The sequence below is a fragment of the Megalops cyprinoides genome, chromosome 12 (genome assembly GCF_013368585.1).
Source record: "Megalops cyprinoides isolate fMegCyp1 chromosome 12, fMegCyp1.pri, whole genome shotgun sequence".
NCBI classification, from domain to species: domain Eukaryota; kingdom Metazoa; phylum Chordata; class Actinopteri; order Elopiformes; family Megalopidae; genus Megalops; species Megalops cyprinoides.
This window is the reverse complement of record NC_050594.1, coordinates 15310886-15336585: the sequence shown is the minus strand read 5'-3', so window position 1 is coordinate 15336585 and position 25700 is coordinate 15310886. Positions and strand designations below refer to the sequence as shown.

Below are 25700 nucleotides of genomic sequence, written 5' to 3'. Positions count from 1 at the left end.
GAAACAGCCCGCAGCTCTTGTTAATACATGCCACAGAGTTCAAAGATAAGAGGCTAGCTGGGATTCCATCTGAGGAGAATGTGCATGTGTGAGCATGACCTAAAAAGAAAAAGGGCATTTGTGGGTGTGGTAACTGTATCCTGATGATGGCTTGACCAGTGCTGCCCGCTCTGGCCCACAGTGCTGACTATGTCTCTCTCTCCCACAGAACAAAAATTACCCCAGGCCCCACCCGCAACTTCTTCCTCCTCCTCCTCCTCCTCCTCCTCCTCCTCCCTACCTCTCCAACTCTCCTCCACCCTCAGGAACCTCCCTCGATGCTCTGGTCCTGGGTGCGACATGCTGGGGAAACCCAGCTTCAAAGGCTTCTGTGAGCGCTGTTACTTAGCCAACCACAAGGGGTCACTGGACTCCCAGACACCAGAACCGAAATCTGGTGGGCAGGTATGAGAATTCAACTCTCAAGCAATTGCTTTGTCCGATGAAGAGCCCTTTCATCGCACAGTCTCACAGGATCCTTCTAATGAGTTAGAGAAGTGACTGAAATCACATGACACAGGCACAGCATGTAACTGTTAAGCCCATTGTGTAGAGACACTTTGTTGCATGATGTTACAGTGATGAACAGTTATGAATCTGTGGAAGTTTTACCAGTCATTATCTGTTATCAGAATTATCAAAGGGACGTGCCAAGCACTTAGCAATGAGGAAAATTTATGAGTGGAGTTTGGAGTTTCCATAGACAGCCCCTTACTGTAATAGTTTTGTACTGGTGATTTTTGTGCATGATTTGGTTTTCAGAAGTTAAGAATAATAACTTATTTTATGTTAACTTATGTTAACATAAGTTATAATAACTTATGTTATTGTGGTGTGAATCGCCTATTCCTTGTGGACTGTATTTTCAGAGAAGCAGCCAGCTAAGTGATGGACATCACAGGCTCACAGCCAAACAGCTTCTGCCCAGCGAGAGGAAAGAGAAGACCACGGCCCACGTGGAGGAGAGGCGAAGCCCCATTCGCTCGCTAGGAAGCGCCCAGGCTTCAGCTGAACTCGACAGGCCGAGGCCCTGTCGGAGGAAAGGGTGCACAAACTATGGCAACTCCAGGTGTCAGGGACTCTGCAACAGCTGCTACAAGAGCCACAGCTGCTGATTGCAGACCAGTATTCTGGCCTGGGCCGCAGGGGCAGCAAAGCCCACAGATTTAGATGGCGCAGATTTCTGCACTTTAACTTCACATTCATCTTTCAACTCGTCTGTTTTGATCATCCGTTTTGTCACCTAAAGAAGAATATGCGTACCTCACCTTTTTCACCTGTAATATGCATACCTCAGTTCAACCCCGTAAGAGTGGTTCTATATTGTTTTTTTTTTCACCGAAAACATTTACTGACCTCCCATGACTCACCTCAATAAAACAACATTGCTGGCCAATCATTTTCCATTAAAGTTCTTCATGTTTCATGATTGCTCTGGGATGTTTGAAATTAAAGAGGGGTTACCTATTCATAAAATTGGCACCTGTACTATATGTTTAATGAGATGTTTATTTAGAGGAGGCCAATGAACTAGCAACACTGGCACACAATGATAATAATATTAATTCTTGACAATAAATTGATATCTGATAATGCACTCGATAATGTAATGATGTTAAATGTTTAATGGTATTTTTTAGCTTTTGGGGCAGAATATAGGTTTTTTGCACAATTCTGCGCTTACCTCTATGCTTACTTGTGTGTTTGTAGGGCTATCACAGTCACCAACTAGTTTCATGTCTACTGCGCAATGCATTTTAGCATTGTCTTATAGTGGGTCTTTAGGTCTCCACTGTGTCATTTTAAATGTGCCACTTCACAGTAATGTATTGTGAAACATAACACTTTAGTTAATAAACTTTCATCAAGGATACATTTCCCTAATAAAAAATGCATGCATTGTGTATTTCATGGGAGTAATGTAACCAGATGATGGCTTAATAAAGTCTAGTGTTCTTTAAAGTGCAACTGTGCCCCCTGGTGGTAAAGCTGTGCCACTAACAAACGGTCAATTGCAGATTGTAGTCATGTACTGTCTGGTGTCTGCTCAAGAACAATCAATGTTAAGATTTTTCAGCCATATGTTTTCAGTGTCTATATATATATATATATATATATATATATATATATGAGTGAGGTCCTCCCTACTCTTGAAAAGCATGTGGAACTGCTATGCCGACCAAACTTTATTTTTCAAGATCCATCTTCACATTGAACTACCAAGTAAAATATTCATTGCTGTTGTCATTGGAGACTCATGCGGTTTCAATAAATAATTCAGAAGAAACAGCTGATGAGGCAGATTTCTGTGTTGGACTTGAAAACAGCGTTGCATAAGAGCGAAGTGGAGGGAAGTCAGGCCTGTCTTTGAAGTAGCAGCTAATCACCACCTTCATCTTCTCTGGGGTCCTGCACAGAGGCTTTGAAACCGTCTGTCTGTTAGTCCAGCGCTTTCAATGGAGACCTTTTTTTGGAGCTGTGTGTGCATGTGTTTGTGTGTGTGTATGGGGTGGGGGTGGGGGCAGTGTTTTTTTAGAGAGTAACAAAAATAAGACTTAATTAGTCCCTTTGGAATGCTCTCTCCACCCTCATCTCACACATGCACACGCACACGCACACACACACACACACACACGCACACACACACACACACACACACACACACACAAACAGGCCCTCATACTGTAGGGGACTGATGTTGAACTCTGGTTCTGTAGGTGAGTGCTGATGGATCTGTCTGTGTATGCTTCCTCACACCCCAGTTACTCGTGGGGCGTAAATGGAAGGAGGTGTGGTCAACAGCGTATTGTCCCTCCAATCCCTGCCCAGTGATCAGACGGGGAATGTCTTCACAAATCCTCAGATTGCTCCAATCCTAGGGGAAGCGCAGGCTTTTTTAGGGGGAACCATCAAAGCCAGGATGAAAGAGAAGAGGTAAGAGGAGAGAAATGGTAAGGGAAGAGTGAGTAAACAAAAGAGAGGGGACAGATGGAAGTGAGACGAGGGGTACCTCGTCTGATTGTGGTGGGACGGTGAGCGGGCCTCACTGACCTTTCACCCGCCCGCTTCACCCATCCACACCTCACTCCCCCAAAACTGCCTTTTCTCTCTCCTGTACTTCCCTCACCCCTTCCTTCAGCTGGCTCTGCCAGGTACCGACACGGGCTACATTTTTAATGACAGCCGCACCGTGATGGAGGGAGCAGTAGATGCAGGCAGGCATGCGATCACTCAAACATTTATGTGTGCAAATGCCTGGGGCGAAGAGACCGAAAACCTCCGCCCCCAATGACCCTGTTCTCACTTCTTTCACACAGCCCCGTGGGCAGATGGAAATCTGGAGAAATGGAATAACCGTGTACTCAGTATGCAAACACACATGCACACATGCTGTGGACACATGCAGGTGCAACACATGCACACTCACAGACACAGAGGAATACACACGCATATAACACATCTGTGCGCTCACACACATGCATGCAACACGCATGCTCACACACACACACACACACACACACAAAGCCTGTGATTAATATGAGTAATTTCTCTCCTGTGTGTGTGACATTGGTGTAATCCTTCACCTGTGAATCCAGTTATAAGACTTTAAGCTATGGCCAACAGCAGATTCACTTCCTGAAAGCTAGCCCCAAGCCCTCATGAAATGACATCCGAAATACTAACAAGAACAAGAGTGTCCTTCTGCAAGCACTTACATTGTCATTAACACCAGAACTTACAGCTGCTGCTTCTCTGAATTCCAATCGTTTAAGCCCATGGACTGATACATGCCGCAGACTACCCTACTCCATCATATCACAATGACTCCAATGCCAATGGCCTTCTTCTGCCTCTCTCTCTTCCTCCCTCTCTCTTTCTTTTCTCCTTTCCTCCTTCCTGTCTCCCAAGCTCCTACATTCCACTCACTCACTCTTTCAGTTCCTCTTGATTTGCTTTGTTGACGTGACAAAGATTACATCTGCAATGCCAAAGCGCGTGTGACAATGTAAACATTAACAAATTAACAGCAGAAGATAATGACCATTATACATATATGTATAATTTATCTCTGTCTCTCCATGGGAATGGAGCACAAATTGAGTTTTAATGTTTACAGGATGATAAATGTGCGGTGGCCTTTAATGGGATTTCAGAGGGAAGTCTGATTAGTTCAGTTGTGAAGGTTGAGCCGTAGCTGCATATTTAAATTGTAATGGTACGGCTTGTAAGGGACAGGGAGTTACTGATTTGGGATTTGCATGTACAGCATAACCTCTTTGCTATATACATGACATGTGATTTCGAAATGACCTGTGAGCTGCTTTTTTGAGTGATTATGTGTTAATAACATTCATTTACAGAGAACAGAAAACTGGAAAGTGAGAAGGACCCCAGGATGTCTCGGTCAATTATCAAGGTTTTTATCAAGGTTTATCACATTTTTTCACACATTGAATCCATCAGTCAAATTCTGACACATTGACCTTTGTGCTTTTGCCCGACCCCATCTCCTGACCTTAATTGAGTCCTCAGCTGTATATAACCCAGGTATGCTGCAGTGCACCTCTGACATCAGACCCTGAGCAGGGAGATCTGCTCCCTGCATGATAAACACACGTTTCTCCACCTGGACACAAGGACACCAGTGCTGTTCTCCACAGTGCCCTTATCAGACATCTAGCAGTCATGTAATTGTGTGATAATCACTACCTCACCCTCTTTCCCCTTCTCTGTCCCTCTCCCTCTCTCTGCACACTAGGCAGGGTAGGCAGGTCGAGGGAAGCTGAGGCTCTGGCTACATTCAAGTGTAGCTGGCCCGTACCATGTCAGCTTGGAGTCATTCAGAATGGGTGGGAAGATCTAAAGAGGTCTAATACCAGCTTTATAGGTTATGGTGAGCAGGAAGTGGGAAATGAGGAGAATGGGAGCTTTGATGATGCCCTGAATGCTTGTCTAACCAGCACTGTGGCAACAGTGTTTCATATGCACAGCCTAGCAGAGCTGCCACAGCCTTCACACACTGTCTAAGTATCACTTTTGACTCACTTTTGATGTCAGGAACTGCCTGGGTATTTATGGGTAACAACCTCCCAGCACAAACCCAGTGTCCCTCACTGCTCCATGAAGGGAGAGAGAGAGAAAGAGACAGAGAGAGGAAGAGAAAAACAGCAGCAAATGAGAGAACAGATGGAGAGGATATGTGTGCGAGAGAGAGAGCGAGAGAGGGAGCACAATCTGGACAGGAGGAGAAACAATAACTCTGTCGGCCTCACAGACAGCCGTGATCGCCGCGCAAACACGTACGCACGTAAACAAGCTCACACACATGCGCGCGCACACACACACACCCACGCGCTCACTCACACACACACACACACAGCTGCAGATGTGCAGCGATGACTTTTAATGTCACAGCAGCGTGCGCAGCGAGCGCCGGGGAGCGATGAGTCAGCCGGGACGCACCGAGAGGCTCTTGTTTCCACTCAATTGAGACAGACAGCAGCAGAGCCACGCAGCCCTCCCTGCGATCCCTCTCTTTAAACTTTCCGTCTCACTGTCACTTTGACTCAAGGCCACACTCAGACGGGTGATGCAGCCGAGCACAGAGCGCACCACGCCTCTATCTCATGCCTCATGGGCAAACCATATTAGACAGCGAGTAGCCTGGCCCAGGACACACCATGCCTCCAGCTCTCACACAAAGGGCAAAAAGGGTAAAGTGCAGATCTGCTGTTTATTGTGAACAGATGTTCACCTCTGGCATTCCTTAGATCTTCCGTCTAGGAGGTTCCAGATAGAAGCAGAAGGTTCCGGTGCTGTCTCTTGGTGCACAGTACACTAGCACCAGTGAATTGAAACTAGTGCAAGCAGTTACTGGTAGCCAGAGGAGGGAGATCAGGAAAGGTGAGACATGGGAGAACTCAGGGACATTGTGGGCCAGCCGCAGCATTCTGTATGAGCTACAGGGGTCTGACCGCACATGCAAGAAGAGTAGCAAGGGGGAAGGTGCAGTAGTCCAGGCAGGAGAAGACCAGGGTCTGGACCGGGAGCTGTGCTGAGTTGATGGTGAGGAAGGGGTGGTCTGATGTTGGGTAAAAATAATCTGAAGGCCCTATTGATACTGTATGGTCCACGAAGGTCAGTGTACTGACAAGTGCCCCCTCCCCAAGGTTCTTGGCGGTCTAGAAGGATGACATCATAGTGTTTTCCAGGGTGGTGGTGAGGTCATGAAAGTGTGAGGATGGGAGCACAGTCTTTGCCAAATTAATCCACAGATGATGAATAAACATCCACAATAAGAGATGTCTCAGCACTGTGAATGTCATTGTGTCTTTGAAGCAATCCAGTCAGCATAATTAATTAGTTTAATTTAAAATTGAAGTGCCAGAACTTAGCAGCACACCCACATGTGAACACCTTCTTATAAACATTAGTCAAAGGCTGGCCTCATATTAGCCTGCTAATGTTTACCAGCAAATTGGCATTGTGTAGAAACTGCCAAGTCATATAAACAATGGTGCAGTTACAGGGCTCTTGAGTGGTTCCGTTATTAAAGGTGCTCAGTGCAAAGGCTAACTGACCCCAACAGCCCTGACTTCGCCTGGTTGAGTTTTTGTCTTGTCATTATCTGAGCATGATCGAGAGTCTGGCACAGCTGGATACTAGCGTTTAGTCAGGGCTTCTCAAGTGAATTCTGTATCAGAGCCTCCCAGGGACTTGCCAAGTATCTGCAGGTTAGAAGGATGCCATAAATTGGGTGATTTGCAGTGTGAAAAATAACTGATGGTTGTTTTCTATTGACTGTTTTGGGTACGCCAATTCTAAGAAGCTTGACGAATTCAGCCATCACACGACAAGGTCAGAATTGTCTTTCGGGTTTCTCTGGGTACACTACTCTAAACAGGAGGGGTGTAGCCGAGCACCATCCACCCATCTCACACACCAAGACAAACTACACTATAAAGGAGGAATAGCAAGCACAGACAGCACCACCCATCCATCTCATAAACCAAGATAAACTACACTAGACAGGGAGTGTAGCTGAACACAGAGCACACAATGCATCCGTTTTACACATTAAAGGAAATAACCAAAAAGGAAACAAGACCTTTTCTAATCCCCCTGACATCCAAGGCGTTTGCACAGCAGCTGCTTCTGATTACAGGAACACCAAAGAAGCGAGAAACAAATCAACAGAAGGAACAGATCTCCCAACCTGGAAAAAACAAAGAAATAAATATATATGTCTCACTACATTTTACCAGCTGTCAGGGCTTAACAATACAGTGTCATAAACTCATGGTGTTGTACTGCAAACAAGGCCTGTCTCTGACAACAACACAAATAAAGCTAAGCAAACAGGGTTCCTCTGTGCAACATTTGCTGACCTTCTCAGCAGAAAAAGCACCTGAGCCAATGTGATGTCTTCTGTCTCCTCCTATATCTTCAAACCCGTGCCACAGAGGGGCTGGAGGCCAAATCTTAATCAGTGAAAAAAAGCACTTAATGAAATGTGAAATGTCCAAAACTTTTCCACTGAACAGTAAAAAAAAAGTTATGTGAGTTGAACCATTAATATCCCTGCATACATACCCCAAGACAAAGCCTGCTATCTCCTATATATTACAGATTACATACTGCATAAAATTACATCTGTATGAGGGTATACAATCTTTTATGTGCATATACCATAAAATTAAATGTAATATTTTAATAGCATGAACTATATGAATATTTTTTGTATGAGAGTGATTATATTCAGTATCTGTTTAATTACTACCGTGATATGGTGTGACCAATGGGTACTACATTTTCAGAGTGAAATTTTGTAGGACAATATGAAATGATATCAAATACATTGGCATCTTCAATGAAGAAGGAATACCTAGTGTAAATATTGCCATATTTTCAAATTGAAAATGTAAACTGCTATGATGAGCATTACTGTTCAGATGAGCCAGAAACACTATTGATTGAGAACAGGGTTTAAATACTTACAAGCCAAACAGCAATGTGAAATATGCTACAGTGTAATGTTCATAGATGAACAATTATACACCCTATTATGTCAATACAGATGCGTCCATCACCTGTAATGGCCAATGTAGCCAATAGCCCTGTAGTATGACTAAAGGGTTGTTTTGTACACAAGTTAATGAAATACTGTTGTGAGGATTTTGCTGGAAATGAACAGGGTTTTATCTATGGGGCAAATACGCATACTAACAGAATAAAGACGTTTGCTTCATTTAATTGAAGAGCTTTATCTCAGTATCATCTAAAGGGTATGATCTATAAATGGTTATCAATATATATATGTGTTCATTTCAAAGAGTTTGTCAGCACTTTGTCTGCTTTGGCAGAAAATCTTTCACGATCAGGCACTTGTATATTCATGAATACAGGAAACTCCAGGGTATTTTTGAGATATCTGGGGTCTTGGATGTTACATATGATGCCATGAATAATCAATACCCTCAAATAATTCAGGGTTCATAAGAAGCTCACTTTCAGTCAGAACAGTTTAATGATACCATTAGGAAGCTACTGGTATTGGTTCTTCCTAAGACCACACAGGACCTGGGGATTAGGTTTGTGTAAAAGCACTTAATCAAGTTGAATATTAAGTAAAAAAAACTAAGGCAGTACTGAACCTAGGAAGAGTCAAGGTCAATCATAATCTTAGCACAGTATCTTCTTGTACGCAGTGCATTAATGCGTGGGGAGAAACAGGAAAACAGTTTTCTTCCTTTTGAGGATGAATTTTTTCCATAGGATTTTTTTTTTTTTGCTTGTTTGTTTGTTTCGGCTCCATCAAGGAATTCAGACATAGGTGACACTAATATATGTCAGTGATGTCTTTGCTCCTATATGCATCATTTGAAAGCATAACTACTTAGCTCAGTGTCCTTACCACTTCCTTTTCACGGACTCACTTACTTCATGCAGAGGACTGTGAATTTAGCTACATTATGTGATGAAAGGTGTGCTTTGTTACTATATATGCAACTTCCTCACCACCCAGCCTTTGAAAAATATGTTGGTGCTTTTGACGCCACAAGGGCACGTCCAGTGTTTAGGAGATGGACAAACCCGTCTGCTGAAAACTGGAGTGCTGCTTGGCCCTGACCCGTTGTACACAAGGGCGAGGACATGGCTGTCAACAACAGGATGGAGTTCTGCGCACTTAGTCCATGAGATGGCCTAAAAATAAAACCTCTGAACACAAGACAAATCGCTGAAGGTTGTGAAATGACAGCTCAGGGTCTTTTGTACCAAGTGCAAGAATGAGGATGACGCAGAGTTTGTGCATGTGTTTACTTGTGAGTGCATCTCTGGAAAGAGAGAGAGAGAGAGAGAGAGAGAGAGAGAGAGAGAGAGAGAGAGAGAGAGAGAGAGAGACTGACAGCACTTAGAGCAATGATGTGGACGCTCATACTTCGGGCGGGGTGTGGGGAGCAGAGAATAGAGATATTATATCTATGAGCTGACAGCGAGGGCACAGTTAAGTCCCTGTCCCTGTCCTCCTCTTCATCCCGAAAGCCACAGCTTCCATGGCTTTATTAACATGAATCTGCTCTAATCAAATAGATTGTGATGACCTGACACCAGCATCTCTCTGATATATAAGGTATGATGCTGTGAAGGTGAGGGCCTTGGCCAGACTGAGTCGCAGAGGTAGGGCTTTTAGAACCCAGGCATATTCCACATTCAAGACATTTAATATTCAAGACTATATTAAGTCAAATTATAGGCTGCTAGAACACCTGCCACGTAGTCCATGATTATTCAGAACAGTTCAAATCATGATTGCTGGATTGCTGGATAAAAATGGAAATGCTCAATGTTTTCTTGGCAACCATCACAGCAGAGGTAGTAAGAAGTCATGATGGAAATGCAACTCAGTGCCCTTTGCTTTTATCAGTACAAAGGCAGAATGAGGTAAGGTAAGACAGGTGAGCCAGGTAACATGAGTAAGGTGAAGTAATGAATGAGATTAAGGTAAAATAAGATGGGTAAAGTGAAACAGGTGAGATAAGACTCAAATAAACTAAGGTAAGGTAAGACAAGTGAGATGAGATTAAGACAAACTAAGATAAGTCAGGTAAGTCAGGTGAGACCAGATGGAGGAAGGTAATTTGAGTCAGGTGAGATGAAATTAAGTGAGATGAGTAAAAGATAGGTGAGATGAGTTAAGGTAAGATAAAGTGTGACAGGGTTGAAGTGAGGTGAGACAGGTGAGATGAGGTAAGGTGAGACAGGTCAGATAAGGTAAGCTAAGATGAGTAAGCACTGTAGTGTGCTGTGAGACTTGCAATTTGAAAAATAATGGTTGACGTGCAAGTGTAGCAGAGGATTGCCCTTGTCTCACTCCTGCACAAATATAGAAGTTGTCATAATAAGAAAAGCCTAGTATAATGGAACTGGCAATTCCAAAACAGTGTTGCATAGGGGGGAAAAATATTTTAAAAGAGTATGGTCCCCCTCCCTCTGTGCATAAGGTATGCAACATCTCTACAGAAAGGCAGGTATTGCACTGTGCTGCTCCCTGTGCCAGAAATAGTGCCAAAAATAATCACTCTTTTCTCCTCTTCAAACAGGGGCCAACAATGTCAATTATTGACGGTGAGGATTAGAGAGTATTATCCTACTCTCAATTTTACCATCTTGCCTTTCTGGGGGATGACATTCTAAATTTGCACATGGTAGGGGGGCTTAATGCCAACTGCAATGCTGAAATTGATTGTTCATGGACTAAGGTACATTTCAAATATTTAAATATGCAAATGCATGTTTGGGTATGTTTCACGAGAATCAGCATTTCTTTGTCTTATTTTTTTTTCTGCTGTTTATTTACTTAAATGCTGGTATCATGAGCAGAAGCCCCTCGTTAAAAAGACAAAGAGGTTTGCACAACATGATATAAATATGCCAGCATGACCGTAAAACGTGACTGTGCTCAGGGTGAATGTTTAGCTGTGGATGGGTTTGCACTGACATGCAGCCCTTCAAAGACTACCTGGTGAGGCAGTCAATCCATCTTGCCCAATTAGTTAAATCATTTTCAGGGTGATCATCTCTCCAGAGGAAATGCTGCCCCCTGTAATAAATCCACCTGATATCCATTTGTATTTATTTGTATGATTATCATGCACTGGCAATGAAATACAACAGTCTACACGAGAGGCAAACTCCATATACTCCTAATTGTATGACCATTACATTAACCGCAATTCAATACAAACAGCTCGAAGATGTTTGACAGATTGGCTCATTCAATCAATTTAGAGAAGATATACAGTATTTCCTCAACATCCCTAAGAAATTGTAATAAAACCACATTAACCGTAGATTGTGGTGTGCGCTGACATCCCTTATTACAGACAATCTGTTATTGGTTAGGCTCTGTATAATGGACAACCATGACAAAGCACTGTTTTCTTAAAAACAGAAGGACTCTGTTCAAGAAAGCTTGATGAAATTCTAGCCTGTTATGATATATACATAACATACTAAATGCATGTAAGATGTAGCACATAACAAACACTAAATGTCACACCAATAGGCCCACTGATTGCTTTATTTGCCCATTGGGCATCAAAGCTGTGAAGGCATTAGCTTACGGCAGTTATTTCATTAGATGGAGAAAAAAATGTATATCTGCAAATAAATTTCAGAAGATGGTTTGTGTTTTTCTCACAGAGAGTGTGCTGCCACCTGCATAGGCACAAGGAGGATCTCTTACAAGGATCCTTGAGTTTTTGACACTCATGATAAACTGCAGTAGAAAGTCCTGGCCCAAGTTTTAAACTGACCATGTCATCTGCCAGTAAAAAAGCCACCAGCCACAGAAGTAGCCTCATTCTCCTGGGTATAATGGTGGGTAGATCGGACAGGGTCCCCTCATTACACCCCACGACTGTGATGTAAGTGGGGTTAATGCATATCATCCACTTGGTGCCCACTTCACTGTAGCGCACCACGGAACTCATGGGCATATATGTGTACCGGAGGAAAAATATATAAATTGCCTATTAAATAGGCATATTTAATAATGCTGCCTGTACTCATTTAATGAAGAATAAAACACTACATTTACATTTACTCACTTAACAGACACTCTTATCCAGAGAGATTCACAAAAGTGTATACAAGGTTAGGTAAAGAGCAAAGACAATACTAAATCATTAGTGTCAAAATCCAGCAGTAGAAGTCATTACATAACTTTTTATATTCTGTTAAGTGCCACGATAGGTGCAAGTGGAAGTTTTGCAACTATTACGGCACTAATGTTTAGACTTAAGTGTTGGTTGAACCAAGTTTGAACAGATGAAGTTTTCAGTCTGAAGCATAAGCATGATTCGGCAGGTCTGTCTGTTGTGTGGCGCTCACTGGACCATTGAGGAACAGTATAGAGAACATATGTGAACGAGAAGATCCTTTCAGAGAGTGATGACAAAGTAACAGTGCAGAGTAGTGGTCGGGCAGGAGTGAATAGCTTGATAATGGGTCGAAGGTAAGAGGGTGCCTCAGTTCATCCAGAGGTTTGTATTTTATTCTGGCCACAGCTGGTAACCGGTGCAAATTGTTAACAGTCCTGTGGTGCCATTGGCTGCAGATTGTTTTACATTACTTTATTGTCATTTAGCGGATGGTCTTATCCAGAGCAATATAAGACTTCAACTTTATCCATTTGAACAGCTGAATATCTACTGAGGCAACTGTGGGTTAAGTACCGGGCCCTGCAGTGCCCCAGGAGAGATTCAAACTGGCAACCTTCTGGTTACAAGCTCTGCTTCTTACCACTACACCACACTGCTGCCCTGTATTTATAAATGTTGCTTTCCAGGTCTAACTGGAGATGTGTTGTGATTAAATGTGGTGCTGCTGGAAGTGTCTATAGACACTGAATAGTGAAAGTACAACGATGAGCCTGTTTTGTACATGAATGAGAATCACATTTATCAGCTTTTACAGCTCATGCCTCAGAGCGAGAAAAAGGGAATGGAGGATAAAGGCACTCAAAGGGGCAGTGCAAAGATACAATCAAATGGCAGAGAGAAGATGTAAATTAGCAATCACACATTTATAGGAGCGGGAGTTTGGAGTTTTGAAGTTTCAATGGCACAGTATTATTTAAAAAAAAAATAAGCTTTGCAAAAACAACGACACTAGGCATTTCAATGTACATATTCTTCAAGTGCTTGTCAAGCTCACACGTTAAAGACTCACATACATACAAAGCTTTGACATTTTTTTCATTTTTTTCAGGGCCCACTATTTTCAGATTTCATTATTTCAGGATTGTCTCTTCAGGGGAAAGTAGGTAATTTAGGGGCAGGTGGTTTCACATTGAATATCAAGTAGTCATTTCCACAAACAATGCATTGCTGGTTGGGGAGTGACTACGTTGTTTGAAAATGCCAAGGACTCACTTGATGGACACAATGGCCGTATTTGCTTTAATCAGAAAATGTAATCTATGCGTGACTCTAATAATGTGCTTGCGAATGAGCTGACACATACCAGTGCAGGTCGTTTTCTTGATATTGTATACCCCATAGCACAAAGTGCACTTCTGGTGATGTGACATGCAGAGGTGGCTAAATTTACAACATTTATATATACAAATATATCACAATGGCATTTACAGCCATTGCAGACATGGAATCAAATTAGGTGAGAGCAGCCGTTGCTCACTGCTATATTTGCCTGATTTAGCGCCTGCACCACCACCACGACTCCCTCTGACAATGTTATTATCAATAGGCTGTTTCTAATGGTAGGGGAGCTGGAATGATTAACTGTATGTTTGCTTTTAATGTGCAGATTGGGGCCAAAGGTGTTGCATTGAAGGAGCTATATCAATAGCAACACAAACACAGAGCATTTAGTCAAAGAAGGGATGTAGTACTCCAGTCGTGAGAGACTTATGAGGGACTCGAGAGTTCTTGGCACGGACCACAGTTTGTGCACTCCATGCCAACAGGGTCATAAAAACAGAGCCGTTTCTCTTCTGTAGTAAGGCAGAACTGTAAATGTATCGCCGCTTTGCTTTTTCAGTCTTTACGACCTTGGTAAACACAGAAATTTTATTCTCACACAGAACAGAAACGTGCCTAAATGCTCAAGGGCTTAGCACGCCAGCAAGCCACGAGTGAGTGTGTGAGTGAATGAATGTGCAGAGTGCAATGGGATTTGGGGGAATTTGTGGCACGGATTTAGTGAAAACATCAGCGCTCCCTCTCAAAGGGCATTTTTGCACTCTATCACTAAGGGCTCTGATGCCAAAAGCCTTAACCATGAGAAGGGAGACAGGGGAAATCCAAGAGCCAGAATGTTTACAGCATATCCAGCGTCAATGATTAGCTTAAAAAGTCATTAGAACACAGAGCAGAGGGGTTCTGTTTAGGCTGATGTCTGTGTCGAGTTTGCTGATCATGGCTGCTCAGTACCAAAGACTTTTTGTTTTCAGTGTTTCTTTGCCTGTGCTGCACCTCACAGAATGAGGAACTTTAGCTGATCAGAGTGACCGTTTCAGATCTTTGTACACAGGACTGCACAAGACACTAAAAGAAGGATTTTGAAAAATTAAAATAAAAAAAAGACTATGTGAAAATGCACTGCTGTTTTTGAAAAAGAATGAAAAGTGGGTGTAAAAACAAATGTAAAAACAATCTTTTTTTGGCTCTCAGGTCATAACCGGTGTGTAAATTCAGTGCTGATACACTGCTACAACCTGCAACCTTCCCTATCTGAACCCTTCTATGAAATTATTAGGAACATCTCAGAGCAATGTCAGCGGGGGCAGACAAGAATTTTTTGTAATTTCATATTCCTCCAACTCAGTTGAAGCATGTCTCTACTGAAGTTTGAAGAGATGGTGAATTCAGGATGTCAGATGTCAGTATTCATTTGGTTTGGTTTTCCTCCTCCCCAGTGCCCAGGCAGATAGACTCATGCTGTCTCCTGTTCTGGATGTATTTCTCTCCACCTAGAAATAATTGAAAAAAGATTCTCGTCTTGCCCTGGGACAGACCTCATGAACCCTTGCTTATATGTAAACTCATGCTGTAAGTATGGTTTCCCTTTGATTTGTTTCTGTGATGCAACCCTATATTGTCTAGTCTGAATGTGCTGACCACAAATGCCAGATCCCATAATCCAGCAGGACTTCAAGGAGAATAAGAAGATATGGGTTACTGCTGAGCTTGAGGGTCAGCTGTGAGGCTGGAAGCATCTTGTCTCACCATTCAGTTATGACTTATGTATCCTCACAATACATTTTACTGCATTGCTCAAATTATTTACTAGTTACACTTTTATGCCACAAGGCAATTCAGAGGTAACTTGGATCTTCTGAGCAATAGTAGTTTACTCTGTACACTTTGAACAAACTACCCTCAGGTTATAAGACCAGAACCATCACCAGAGACATCAAGGCACACCCAAATCGGTAATGCCCTGACAGTTACCCAAAGAGGAGATTATTTAGTTTGTGGTATGGGTGCTATGTGGGTGGAGTATGTCATGAATTGTCTTTATTAAAGTATTCAGTCTTCATCTGTGGATGAAGCAGGACATTCCCTGACAGATCTATAAGTACACAGACACACATTCACTCATAATAATATGTATATAATCGTGCACAGCCCAAACACATATATTCTTACATTTGTTGTATTTGATATGCCCTTTCAGAAGATGTACTGCTTGGTTGGGTCGTAAGTACATTGTAAAACCTTTTCCATGACATACAGCACATTTTTGTCATATACATATTTTTTAATAACATGAATTTTGAATGATGAGCACACTGCCATTGGATATGGGTTATTCAATTTCAGACAACATATAACAACTAATACTTTTCATAAACACACCAATGTATATACATGAGGAGAGACGGAACAAGAGTGAAAGGATAGAAGAGATCTTGCAATTCATATTTTTTGTGTTTATTATTTAGATTATGCTCATCATATGCTGAAATATATATTTTTAATATTATTTATAATTTTCAGTGTTATCTAATTTTATTCTCAAGGAGGAAGGAGAGCAGGAGGGAGGAAGCGCTGGTCAGAGATTTTCATGTTCTAAAATGCTTTGGCAACACTAGATACCTCCTGTCATGGATATAAAGCATCTTTGAATCCTTGAAGATGAGAGAGGGTGAGAGGAAAGAGAGAGAATCAGAAGGAAAAGAGGGTGTGAGAGAGTGAGATAGAGAGAATCAGAGGAGACAGAGACAGAGGAGGGAGGAAAAAGAGAGTGAGAAGAAAGAGAGACAGAACAAAAGAAAACAATGAAGAGGAGGGAGAAACGGAGAGAACGTACTTAATGAGACAGAATAAAACTCAGAGGGAAGAGACACGCAGTAACAGTGAGATTAATATCCCGTCTCCCTGCCTCAGCTTGCCCTTCAGATAGAGCCCTAGCGCCAGTGCTTACACGCGGCCAATAACCGCACTGTAATTGGACCTTTCAATCACCCATTCCCCTAGCGAGAGGTCGCACCTCCAAGACTTTTTTTTAACAATAAAAGAGGGAGGAGGAGAGCGTTTACGACCTGGGACTGGTTATAACATACTCTTATGCCAGGGCTTCACTGCCAGAGGCACGTCCTCGCTTTTCCGCTCGCTCCTCACCACCAGCAGCTCCTCAGCTCCACTGGCAAACGCCCTGGATTGCTGATGATGTGCTCGCGCGTAATCACCCTCATAATCAGCTTCATTAGAGCGCGGTGTTAAAAGCTGTGGGGGGAGACCGTCCTGGCATCACTCCGCATCAATGACATGCAAATGCAACTTAGCAGCACTCCAGGAAACCGTATCCTCTCCCCAAAAGCCTGGCTGTCATTCACCCTGATGCTACAGTGGCCATGTTAGCCACTTGTGCAAGTGAGACTTCATAAAAGTAAAAGAAGACTACTGATTTTATGACTTGCAACTGAAATGACGCAGGTGGATACTACAATCAGTCAAATTGAACCAACAATCTGCTAATAAGTGACCAGGTGCTCATTTTAAGTCACACGAGTTGCTAGTTTCTTACCACTGTGAGCGGGTCCAGGTGTAAAGTGCGTAGACAGCGTGCTTCCTTCTGTAAGGTTGCTGTTTTATTTGTTAGACCGACTCACTTCCACTGGGGCTGTCGACCTCAAGGTCAATGTCGCTACTGGGCCTGACCTACCTAGTGGCAGAGTGCTTGCTCTAGCCATAGGAGCAAGTATTACAATGGCTCTTAGATCACTGGCTGAGAGCCCACTGGATCAATTGGCCCAGGGCCACTCTGTTTAAACAACCTGGCACTGGAGATCGGGGCCTGATTTAAAACAAAAATTGCATCTGCCCCAGGGGCTCTGAGAGTGACCAGGGGTGCTGATGGCGGACGCCTGGAGGGGTGACCAAAATCCATAAAGATTTGAAGACACAGAAGATCCACAGACGTGTACTGCAGGGATTTTCGAACGCATCCGTCTGAGCAGTTATTAATACTGAAGTCTGCTGCAGACATTCAATCCAGAAATTTTGTATTTTTCAAAGTGCTTATCACAGCTTGAAACATCTACACGTGGCCCTTACTAAATGACGTGGACAGTGTGTTCCACTGAACAGATGGCTCAGTAGATCTCCATGGAGATAGTGGATGTAACCAGGGGCGACAGCAGGTGCTCTTGGCCCCCACAGTGCACCACTTGTGGGGGTGTTTTCGATTATATTCCTTGTTTCCTACCAGTGGAAACAGAACAAGGCGTAAAATGACGGCCCACCGCAGCAGATTAACGTGAGGGAGGGAGGACACTCACCTTGCCAACCAATTCTGACTTAAAAGAATTGCTGCCGTCGATGGTGTGCCATACCTTGATGATCCCCACTGGCAGCTCTGTGTAGGTTCCCTGCTCTTCTTGGGAAATGTAGTCTGTCACCGCATTCTCACATTTGCATGCAGGTGGAGCATAGAATGCCATCTGAAAGGTTACATTTTTGTTGACTTCCCACATGTACAGCATACCTGATGGCATATTCATAGTCATATCAAGGGATCAATCCCCCTCTCTCCAACCCTATATGTCAGACTTACTCTTGAGGTTTAATTTGGGCATGCATGCTACAGTTGAGGTCTACAGTCTATAGCTTTTATCTACTGGTAGAAGCTACCATGAAAACTAAAGGAGATCAATCACATTTGCTTAGCAGATGCTCTTAACCAAAATGACTAACTAAGCTTACAATTTTTACATGTTATCCATTTATCCAGCTGGATAAATGGATAACAAAGGCAATTCGGATCAAGTAACAAGCAGTAGCAGGTTCAACAGCAGTAGCCCATCTTGGGAATAGAAGTAACAGCCACAGGGTTTCAAGTCCTGCTCCTTACCACTACACCATTCTAGTGTGTGAAGATGAGCTGAAATGATTACGTCACTGCTTGTCAACATCGTGTTATGCATGACGTGTCTAATGGGTGTTTTTTCTTATTCAGTTGCAGAAAATCCCAAACTTCCCCAGCTGAGTAAGTTGTGCAGAGAGACACATGAATACCATACTGTGATGAAGTCTTGCTGTGGTGATAAAAAGCACAGGTATTTCTCCACTCCGTCAGTCACTGCCAGGTCGCTGGCTCGACTGTCTCTCTGAGCAGATTTAATTGGAGGGCTTTGTGGAGACCAGTGAGAGAGTGAGGAGTGCCTCCAGGGGTAGCAGGCGAAGGGGTCACGAGTCTGGGGTTTGTTATTGCCGTGGCGGGTTCCCGCGCAGGATGGAGTGCGCTGATCCGGCGCCCCATGGGGACCCGTGGCTAGAACCTGTCGCTGTGGGGTGGGAGTCATTACCACGCCTGACTGACAGCGGCTGATTAATGGGCCATTCGGCTGCTTTGGTCACATGGGGTTTACATTGGACATTCACACAGAGCCCACTTCATTACTACCGCAATCCCCCCTTTCAAAGCTAGAAACCACTCTTCACTGGTGTAGTGGGTTTACAATGTAGTAATACATAATTTTAAAGTACTGCACATACTTACACAATGTGCTGTATGACAAACCCTCAACACATTGCACATGCATACTTTGAATAAAATTGAATAAAGGAGAATTAACCCGTGATCATACCAGTGTTGAAAATTGTGGCACAAGAACCTTTGTCAGGGGGTTACCAACAAATGATGGTGGGCTGACTTGATCTGTTTGCTAGTCAATCGTATGTTTGTTTGTTCCAAAATGAACTTTTAGGTAGTGATATAACATAAATGGTACAATACACAATGGCCAGAGCCAATGTATAGTTAACTTTGACACAATTCAGTTGTGATACGAACATGAAGTAAAGATATTAAGGATGAGCCACAAAAATGCAAAGAGTAAGAAGACTGGGAGGAAGCTGAAGAGGAATGAAGAAAAACATCATGGTAATTCAGTCTCTATGTCTATGACATGGGACTCATTCTTAATCAGTACTGAAAAATATGCATATAACCCTGCAACCCGCCATGCTTAGAGTGCTGCTTTCACTGGAGAAAACTGGTATAGACCGGAATACAGATCCCATTCTAAGCCACTTTGAAAGACAATGGCCAGGGGAAAAGCAGGGTGAAAATATGATGGAGATCAAAGCTTTTAATGGCTTTAAAACAAGTGAAGAGGATTTTTTTCTTCAGTATTAAAAGGATGCTTATTAAAAGGATGCTTTGGCTGAAGCTGAAGAGTAATGCTTAAGGGGCATTTTCTCTTCTTTATCTTCACCACGCATTGAATATTGTGTGGTACCCACAGCAATTAATAGGTACAATATTCATCTCCTGAATAGAGGTGCTCTCCCATTCTGTAATATTCCAAAGTGGCATCAAAAGCTTATAGAGACAAATTAGTACTGAAAATCTCTCCTCATTTCCAGTCTGACATGCAACATAACATTGTTTGTCTCATATTTTCTGAATGCAACATTTTGAAAAGGCTTTCGGGAAGAAATACATAATTTCAAAAGTTCATGTTGATTTTTAAAAAGCAGTTTGACTTTTTTGTGCAAAAAAATGTCATGCAGAGTCAAAAAGAGTTCTTGAGGAAATGGAGGAGACGAGTCAAATTAAAGGGTAACTTTGCTAAAAATCTCAAATGTAATATGTTGTTCCTTACAGTTCAATAGGTATGAATATTGAAAAGCAAGGAACCAGTTTCACAGAGGAGAAATCTCCATCTCCTTACTCATTTATTGCAGGTTGTCATATTCCCCCTCTCCAATGCATGAATGATGAATGGCTATTTGATTTATAGCTCCCTGCAACAAGTCCCTTTTTCTCCATATGGGCCTTCATACTTTGCAAGTAGCTGCCTTGAAACATTTAAATCAGTTGTTCTTACCTAAATGTTGATATTTTCTTCACTTTTAGTTCTGGTAGTTTACTCTTCAGTTTCTTTAAAACCAGTTATAATCAATTTCACATTAAATCACAGGTAAAGCAGCAGTAATGTCTTTGCCATATGCCTTGCCATAAAACAGCAATATCACATAGATGCCACAGGGAATCGGAGCTGACAACCCTCATGTCCGCTGGCCGGAATGATAACCATTACTGCTCTCTGATGCCTTTAGAAGAGGTGAGTAACTACAGTAGCCCCCCCCCCCAGCCTCGCCACACACAACCCTCCACGGGGTGGGGTGGAGGGGGGCTCACCAGGTACAGACAGTGCACAGGTTCATTGTGAAACCACAGTCTTTACACCAACATGCTGCATGCATACATAGCTGCCCTGGCCTGGCCATCCCTTACTCAGGCCTCCAGGGTACTCATCCAGGATCCAAACCATTAAAAACTTTTCATTACATAATTGGACTAATTAGCAGGTTCAGTTATCCAGGTGGCAATATGCGCAAACCAGTCAATAAATGACAATTTATTGACTTGTTGAAACTCAGTGTTCCTTGTTTCAACTGTACTCAGAGAGATTTGTCAAGGTAGTGACAGTTATAATCTTGACAGCTCAGCTTTTGAAAGTATAACTTCCTGATACAGATCAGTTCTCACCACTTTTAATGGTATATATTTCATATTAATGGTCCTTTCATCTGGAATCTTGATGATGACTGTCAAGAGTATTCCTAGCTTTCAGGCTTAATGCTGAATCTAAGGTCTTAAGAGGACAGTAAATCAGCAGGGTTTGGCAAGGCTGATCATTTGAGTAGTGGGAGAAACTTCAATGACTATCCGCAATGCATAATATGGTCATACTGGCATATCATCTGTGCACTATTCAAAAGTCACTTGTTCATTCCTAATTAACAGGTTTCTCATTTAAATAGTTTGAGAGTATGTAGAGTTACTGTAGAGTATCATTCTTTGGTCTACAGATCACATCACACATATTACACATATTCTCAAAATGACTGCAAAAGTTGCATTTTTCACCACAAGCCAGTGGAACTAAGAAACCTGTCCTGTCCATCACGCCTGACACACAGAAAACCAGAAAAAAAAAAAATCTCGACCACAGCTCTCCAAAAAAAAAAAAACTTGAGAGATATGGATAAAAAATCTTGAAATGTCTGCAAAAGCTCTTCATAACATCACAGGAATCTGCAATAGTGAAAGAGTGAGACAGAGAGAGACAAAAAGAGAGAGAAACAGGCACAGAGTGGGTTACAGACAGAGAGACAAAGAGGAAAGAAATGAAGAAAAAATGGTGTGTGAAGAGCCCTTCTATGGTCACCTTCTTCGATCACTCTGCCCTGTGTTAGAGAAGTGTGTGTCCCTAGCCTCTGCAAAACTGCCTGTGAAGGCAGGCCTGTTGGAATAAAGATTACCTGCAAGTATACAGGTTGAGCAGTACAAGCAGAAAGATAAAGCTAATGCAAGGAGGACAATATGTCAGTAATCAATACAGCTGACACACGTATTATCATAGGGATATCAACCTTTACTAAAAGTATACCACTTTTATCCCACTGACTCAAATTCATAGGAGAGACATCCTTTTCCATCTATGACAGAGAACTAGCATGGGGGAGTTAAATTGATCTTGTTATGGAAACACAAAGTCATACACAAAGCCTTAGACCTATCTTGCAACAAGTTACTTCAGTTGAATAAGGATAAGGACAGTATGAAATGCATGCAAATCACCGGTTCTGACCGAACCCCCCCCCCCCCCCCCCATCCACAGCAGTTACAATTCAGTTTCCTATCACGCCCCAAATCCAAAGCAAATAGGACTCAGTTTGCCATCATCCACACATGCACAGCACTGACAACTCAATTTTACACCTTCACCACTCCCATCCAGCAATGGAAATCCCACATCTTATCACCTCCCATACCTCCAGCGATAAGGATTGCATCTCCCTCCATGCGCACACCTGTAGTGAAGAAGTCTGACTACCCTACACCCCCAGCTATGAGGAGTTCATCTCCCATAATCCTTATCACCTGATCTCTCAGGACTCAATCTCTCATAAATACCCCCAGACAAACGGCCATGACAAAGACATGCTCTATCGAGAGAGAAGTGTGAGAAAGATCTGAATCTGTTCTCACCCAGTAGGGGAGGCCTTATCATCCCGCCCTCCAACCCCACCCTCCTGCCAATATACAAAATCCAAATGATTGCTCTGGTGGAATTCTCAACGCTGGATTGTATGGATAAGAGGCACGTTGAGGAGATTTTATCTGCTATGCAGGTCGCCCCAGGACCAAATGATTTTCTTCATAGCGCTGAGCTGCACGGGGATCGATATCACACAAGCTCCCACTGATGTTGCATTCCTCTGCTTTACAATGTACCAGTAGGTCTCCGTCAAACCATGACTTACAATACACAATGGCATTATATCAAACAAACACGCCACACTAAAATAAAATGTGGGATTAAAACAATGTGCAGAACAAATATGTTTTCCAGCTCATAGTTTTTGGCTTGTGTGTACCATTATGTGGATCTTATTAACTTCCCTGTTTATTGGCTGCAGGAACTGTCTGCAGGATTACCGACAAAAGATGCATAAAAAGACTGAAAGAAGGGTACATGGTCACAGCGAAGCTATGTGAAAAGCAGTGAGCTGCACATTAAAGACAAACACACAATGTATTCGTATGATACACTTTTAGTACAAATTACCACCTGCTTTACTGTTTAAATGAAAATGTATATTCTTCATTCTGCCATGCCTGCAGTGGAATCCGCAAAAGGATGGAAGAGTAGCTCAGCTGTTTTTCATCCGTTCCTCCTGCCCACCATGACTGTAGCGTGACCTATGACCTCTGCCCTCTTTTTGAGGATTCTGCCTGCTGTTTTCAGAGACTTCAATGAGACAGCAGCTCTCAGTGAGGTCTGCCCTTATGCTTCTGTGTCTGTATGCAAGAGGAAACGGCCTGAGGAATACCACTGTGATTCTGGCATCTAATGCTGACGCATTAAGATCTGTTTGTTTCAGAGATGGTTAGAGGCAGAGGATCTTCGATGACTTATGCCTGTGCTGAATTTGGTTGTATTCCCTGCTGCCATTTTTCATGAGGCATTGACCACACATATACATTGTGCTCTTTGCACGAACCGTTATTATGAGAAATGTATGCTGAACAGATCAAGACTTCACGAACAGTGGTTTGCTTTGTTTTAGAGTGCTGAAGACAGGAGAAGGGATGGAAGGGATGAACTTGAAGAATTTGGCAGATAATCGACTGGCTCATGGGACATCAGTCCTCTAGCACAAGGAACCATAATGTGTAGGAGATGGGAAGGAGGGGGAATGCAATCATTGCAACACAAAAACAATAGTCAGTGGCTCTGATTCATGTGAACACTGATTTGTAGTGGGGAAAAGCAGAGGTGTTTCCTTATGAATCTCATCATCACCACTTCCACATAAACAGACACATTTAAGGTATTTTGTGGCAGCTATCTGTGGACCCATTTGCTGGGGAGGTGCCAGCGAACCTTGAAAGTGTTTGAAAGTAGCCAGGTCGGTAAGTCACATCCAGAATATTGTATCTTCGTAATTTAAAAAAACAGCACAGATGACAATATTTGCTTCCATGGTGTTATATTTCAAACGTGGCAAAAATGACACCAGCGCTAAATATGTTGTGTGATATACTTTTCTGACTTTGGTTGTCAGTAGCGCAGTGACTCATGCCCCTGTTGGATTCTCATTGCAGTTCTCCATTTGGGCAGAGGTGTCATAACCACTCTGCACTGAAAGAGTGGATTCATCCAGAATCGAATTCCACAGCACTGGGCACACAGTGCAGTTCATCATAGGAGACATTCCTGTAGGAGTCACTGGGGAAGATGCATCTACTACACACAGACACACATGCACACAAAAACACATAAAGTTATTCTCACATACTTACACAAACATACAGACACACACATGTACAAATAAACACACACATAGACACACACACCTTTTAATGCACATATACTGTAGATACACAGCTACAAACGCACATTCACAATACCGCAGACACACACACACATTAACACACATATTGTGCAGGCAGACACTCAAAAACACTCTCCTGCCAGCTTTCCGGTCCACAGAGAATCAGTGGTTGATACTGGGCTGAGTCCGTAAGAATGAGGCCACAGGAGGAGCTGCAGATTGGTCTCAGAGTTCCGCGCAAAAGCTGCTTCTTCTTTTACACACCATGTTCCCACTTAAGGATCCTGGCAAGTTCACAGTGAAGACTCATTAATCACAGCACCAACTGTTCACTCTCCATCCTAGCAGTCACACTTACAGTACAACCACACACACACACACACACACACACACACAAGCACACACACATGCACACACATGCACACACATGCACACACACGCACACACACACACACACACAAGCACACACACATGCACACACACATGCACACACAAGCACACACACGCACACACACACACACACACACACATGCATGTACAGCACATGCAAGTGCAGCACACACAGCATGAATGCACAAAAACACGCACACCTCTAACATGCTCATATACGAACACACAAAAACACATATATACACAGACAGACACACATATATTCATGCATGTACAGCACTCACCATGTGCTTATGCTCTCACTCTCTCTTTCACACACACACACACACACATATTGTATTGCTCTGGATGAAAATGCATAAAAGCAAGAGGTTGCGACCCTTTGAAAACACAGTCATCACTAAAGGCCCCAGGGCGGAAATAGGAGTTAACAGCTCGGTGGTTTAAACATACAGTAATGCACTGCATCCCTGGCTTACGCTGTGCTGCTGCAGACTACCACATCTATTACACCAAGGAGAGAGGGCTCACCTCTGACTGACCAATCACTCCGAATGGAAGTAATGTCTCTGATTCAGCAAAACAAAACAAAGGTTCAGCTTTTAAGGGAAAATAGGCCATCTTTTTTCACAGATGGAGAAAGTATTTTGCAGTTTCTTGGAAGGTGCATTCATATATTGCTTTCTGCCATTTGGTGAAGTAAACCTTCATTTCATCAGCAAGTACCCCCCCCCCCATCCCCCACCGCTACCCCACTCCCCCACTTCCCATTCCTCTCTCCTAATTCCCCGCACCCTGCTGTTGTTAGAGCTGCAATCCTTAATGGAATAACTGCATGGTACTGGGTGAAGAGGAGGAGGAAGAAGATTTTTCAATCTCTCTAATAGC

The 25700-nt window shown here is 42.9% G+C and overlaps 1 protein-coding gene across 1 annotated transcript; it reads left to right on the top strand.

Annotated features, from left to right (window-relative positions):
* Window positions 1-326: 326 nt before the first annotated feature.
* Window positions 327-1578, top strand: LOC118786496 (tumor necrosis factor alpha-induced protein 3-like). Its single transcript, XM_036541565.1, has 2 exons — window positions 327-444; window positions 909-1578. Exons 1-2 carry the CDS (start codon window positions 340-342, stop codon window positions 1152-1154), a joined length of 351 nt encoding a protein of 116 aa, XP_036397458.1. The 5' UTR covers window positions 327-339; the 3' UTR covers window positions 1155-1578.
* Window positions 1579-25700: the final 24122 nt, after the last annotated feature.

Bases quoted from the DNA above. Each gene is read 5' to 3' on its own strand.
- LOC118786496 (XM_036541565.1), top strand. From the start codon at position 340: ATGCTGGGGAAACCCAGCTTCAAAGGCTTCTGTGAGCGCTGTTACTTA. The intron at 445-908 runs GTATGAGAATTC...CTGTATTTTCAG, and splicing joins AACCGAAATCTGGTGGGCAG to AGAAGCAGCCAGCTAAGTGA.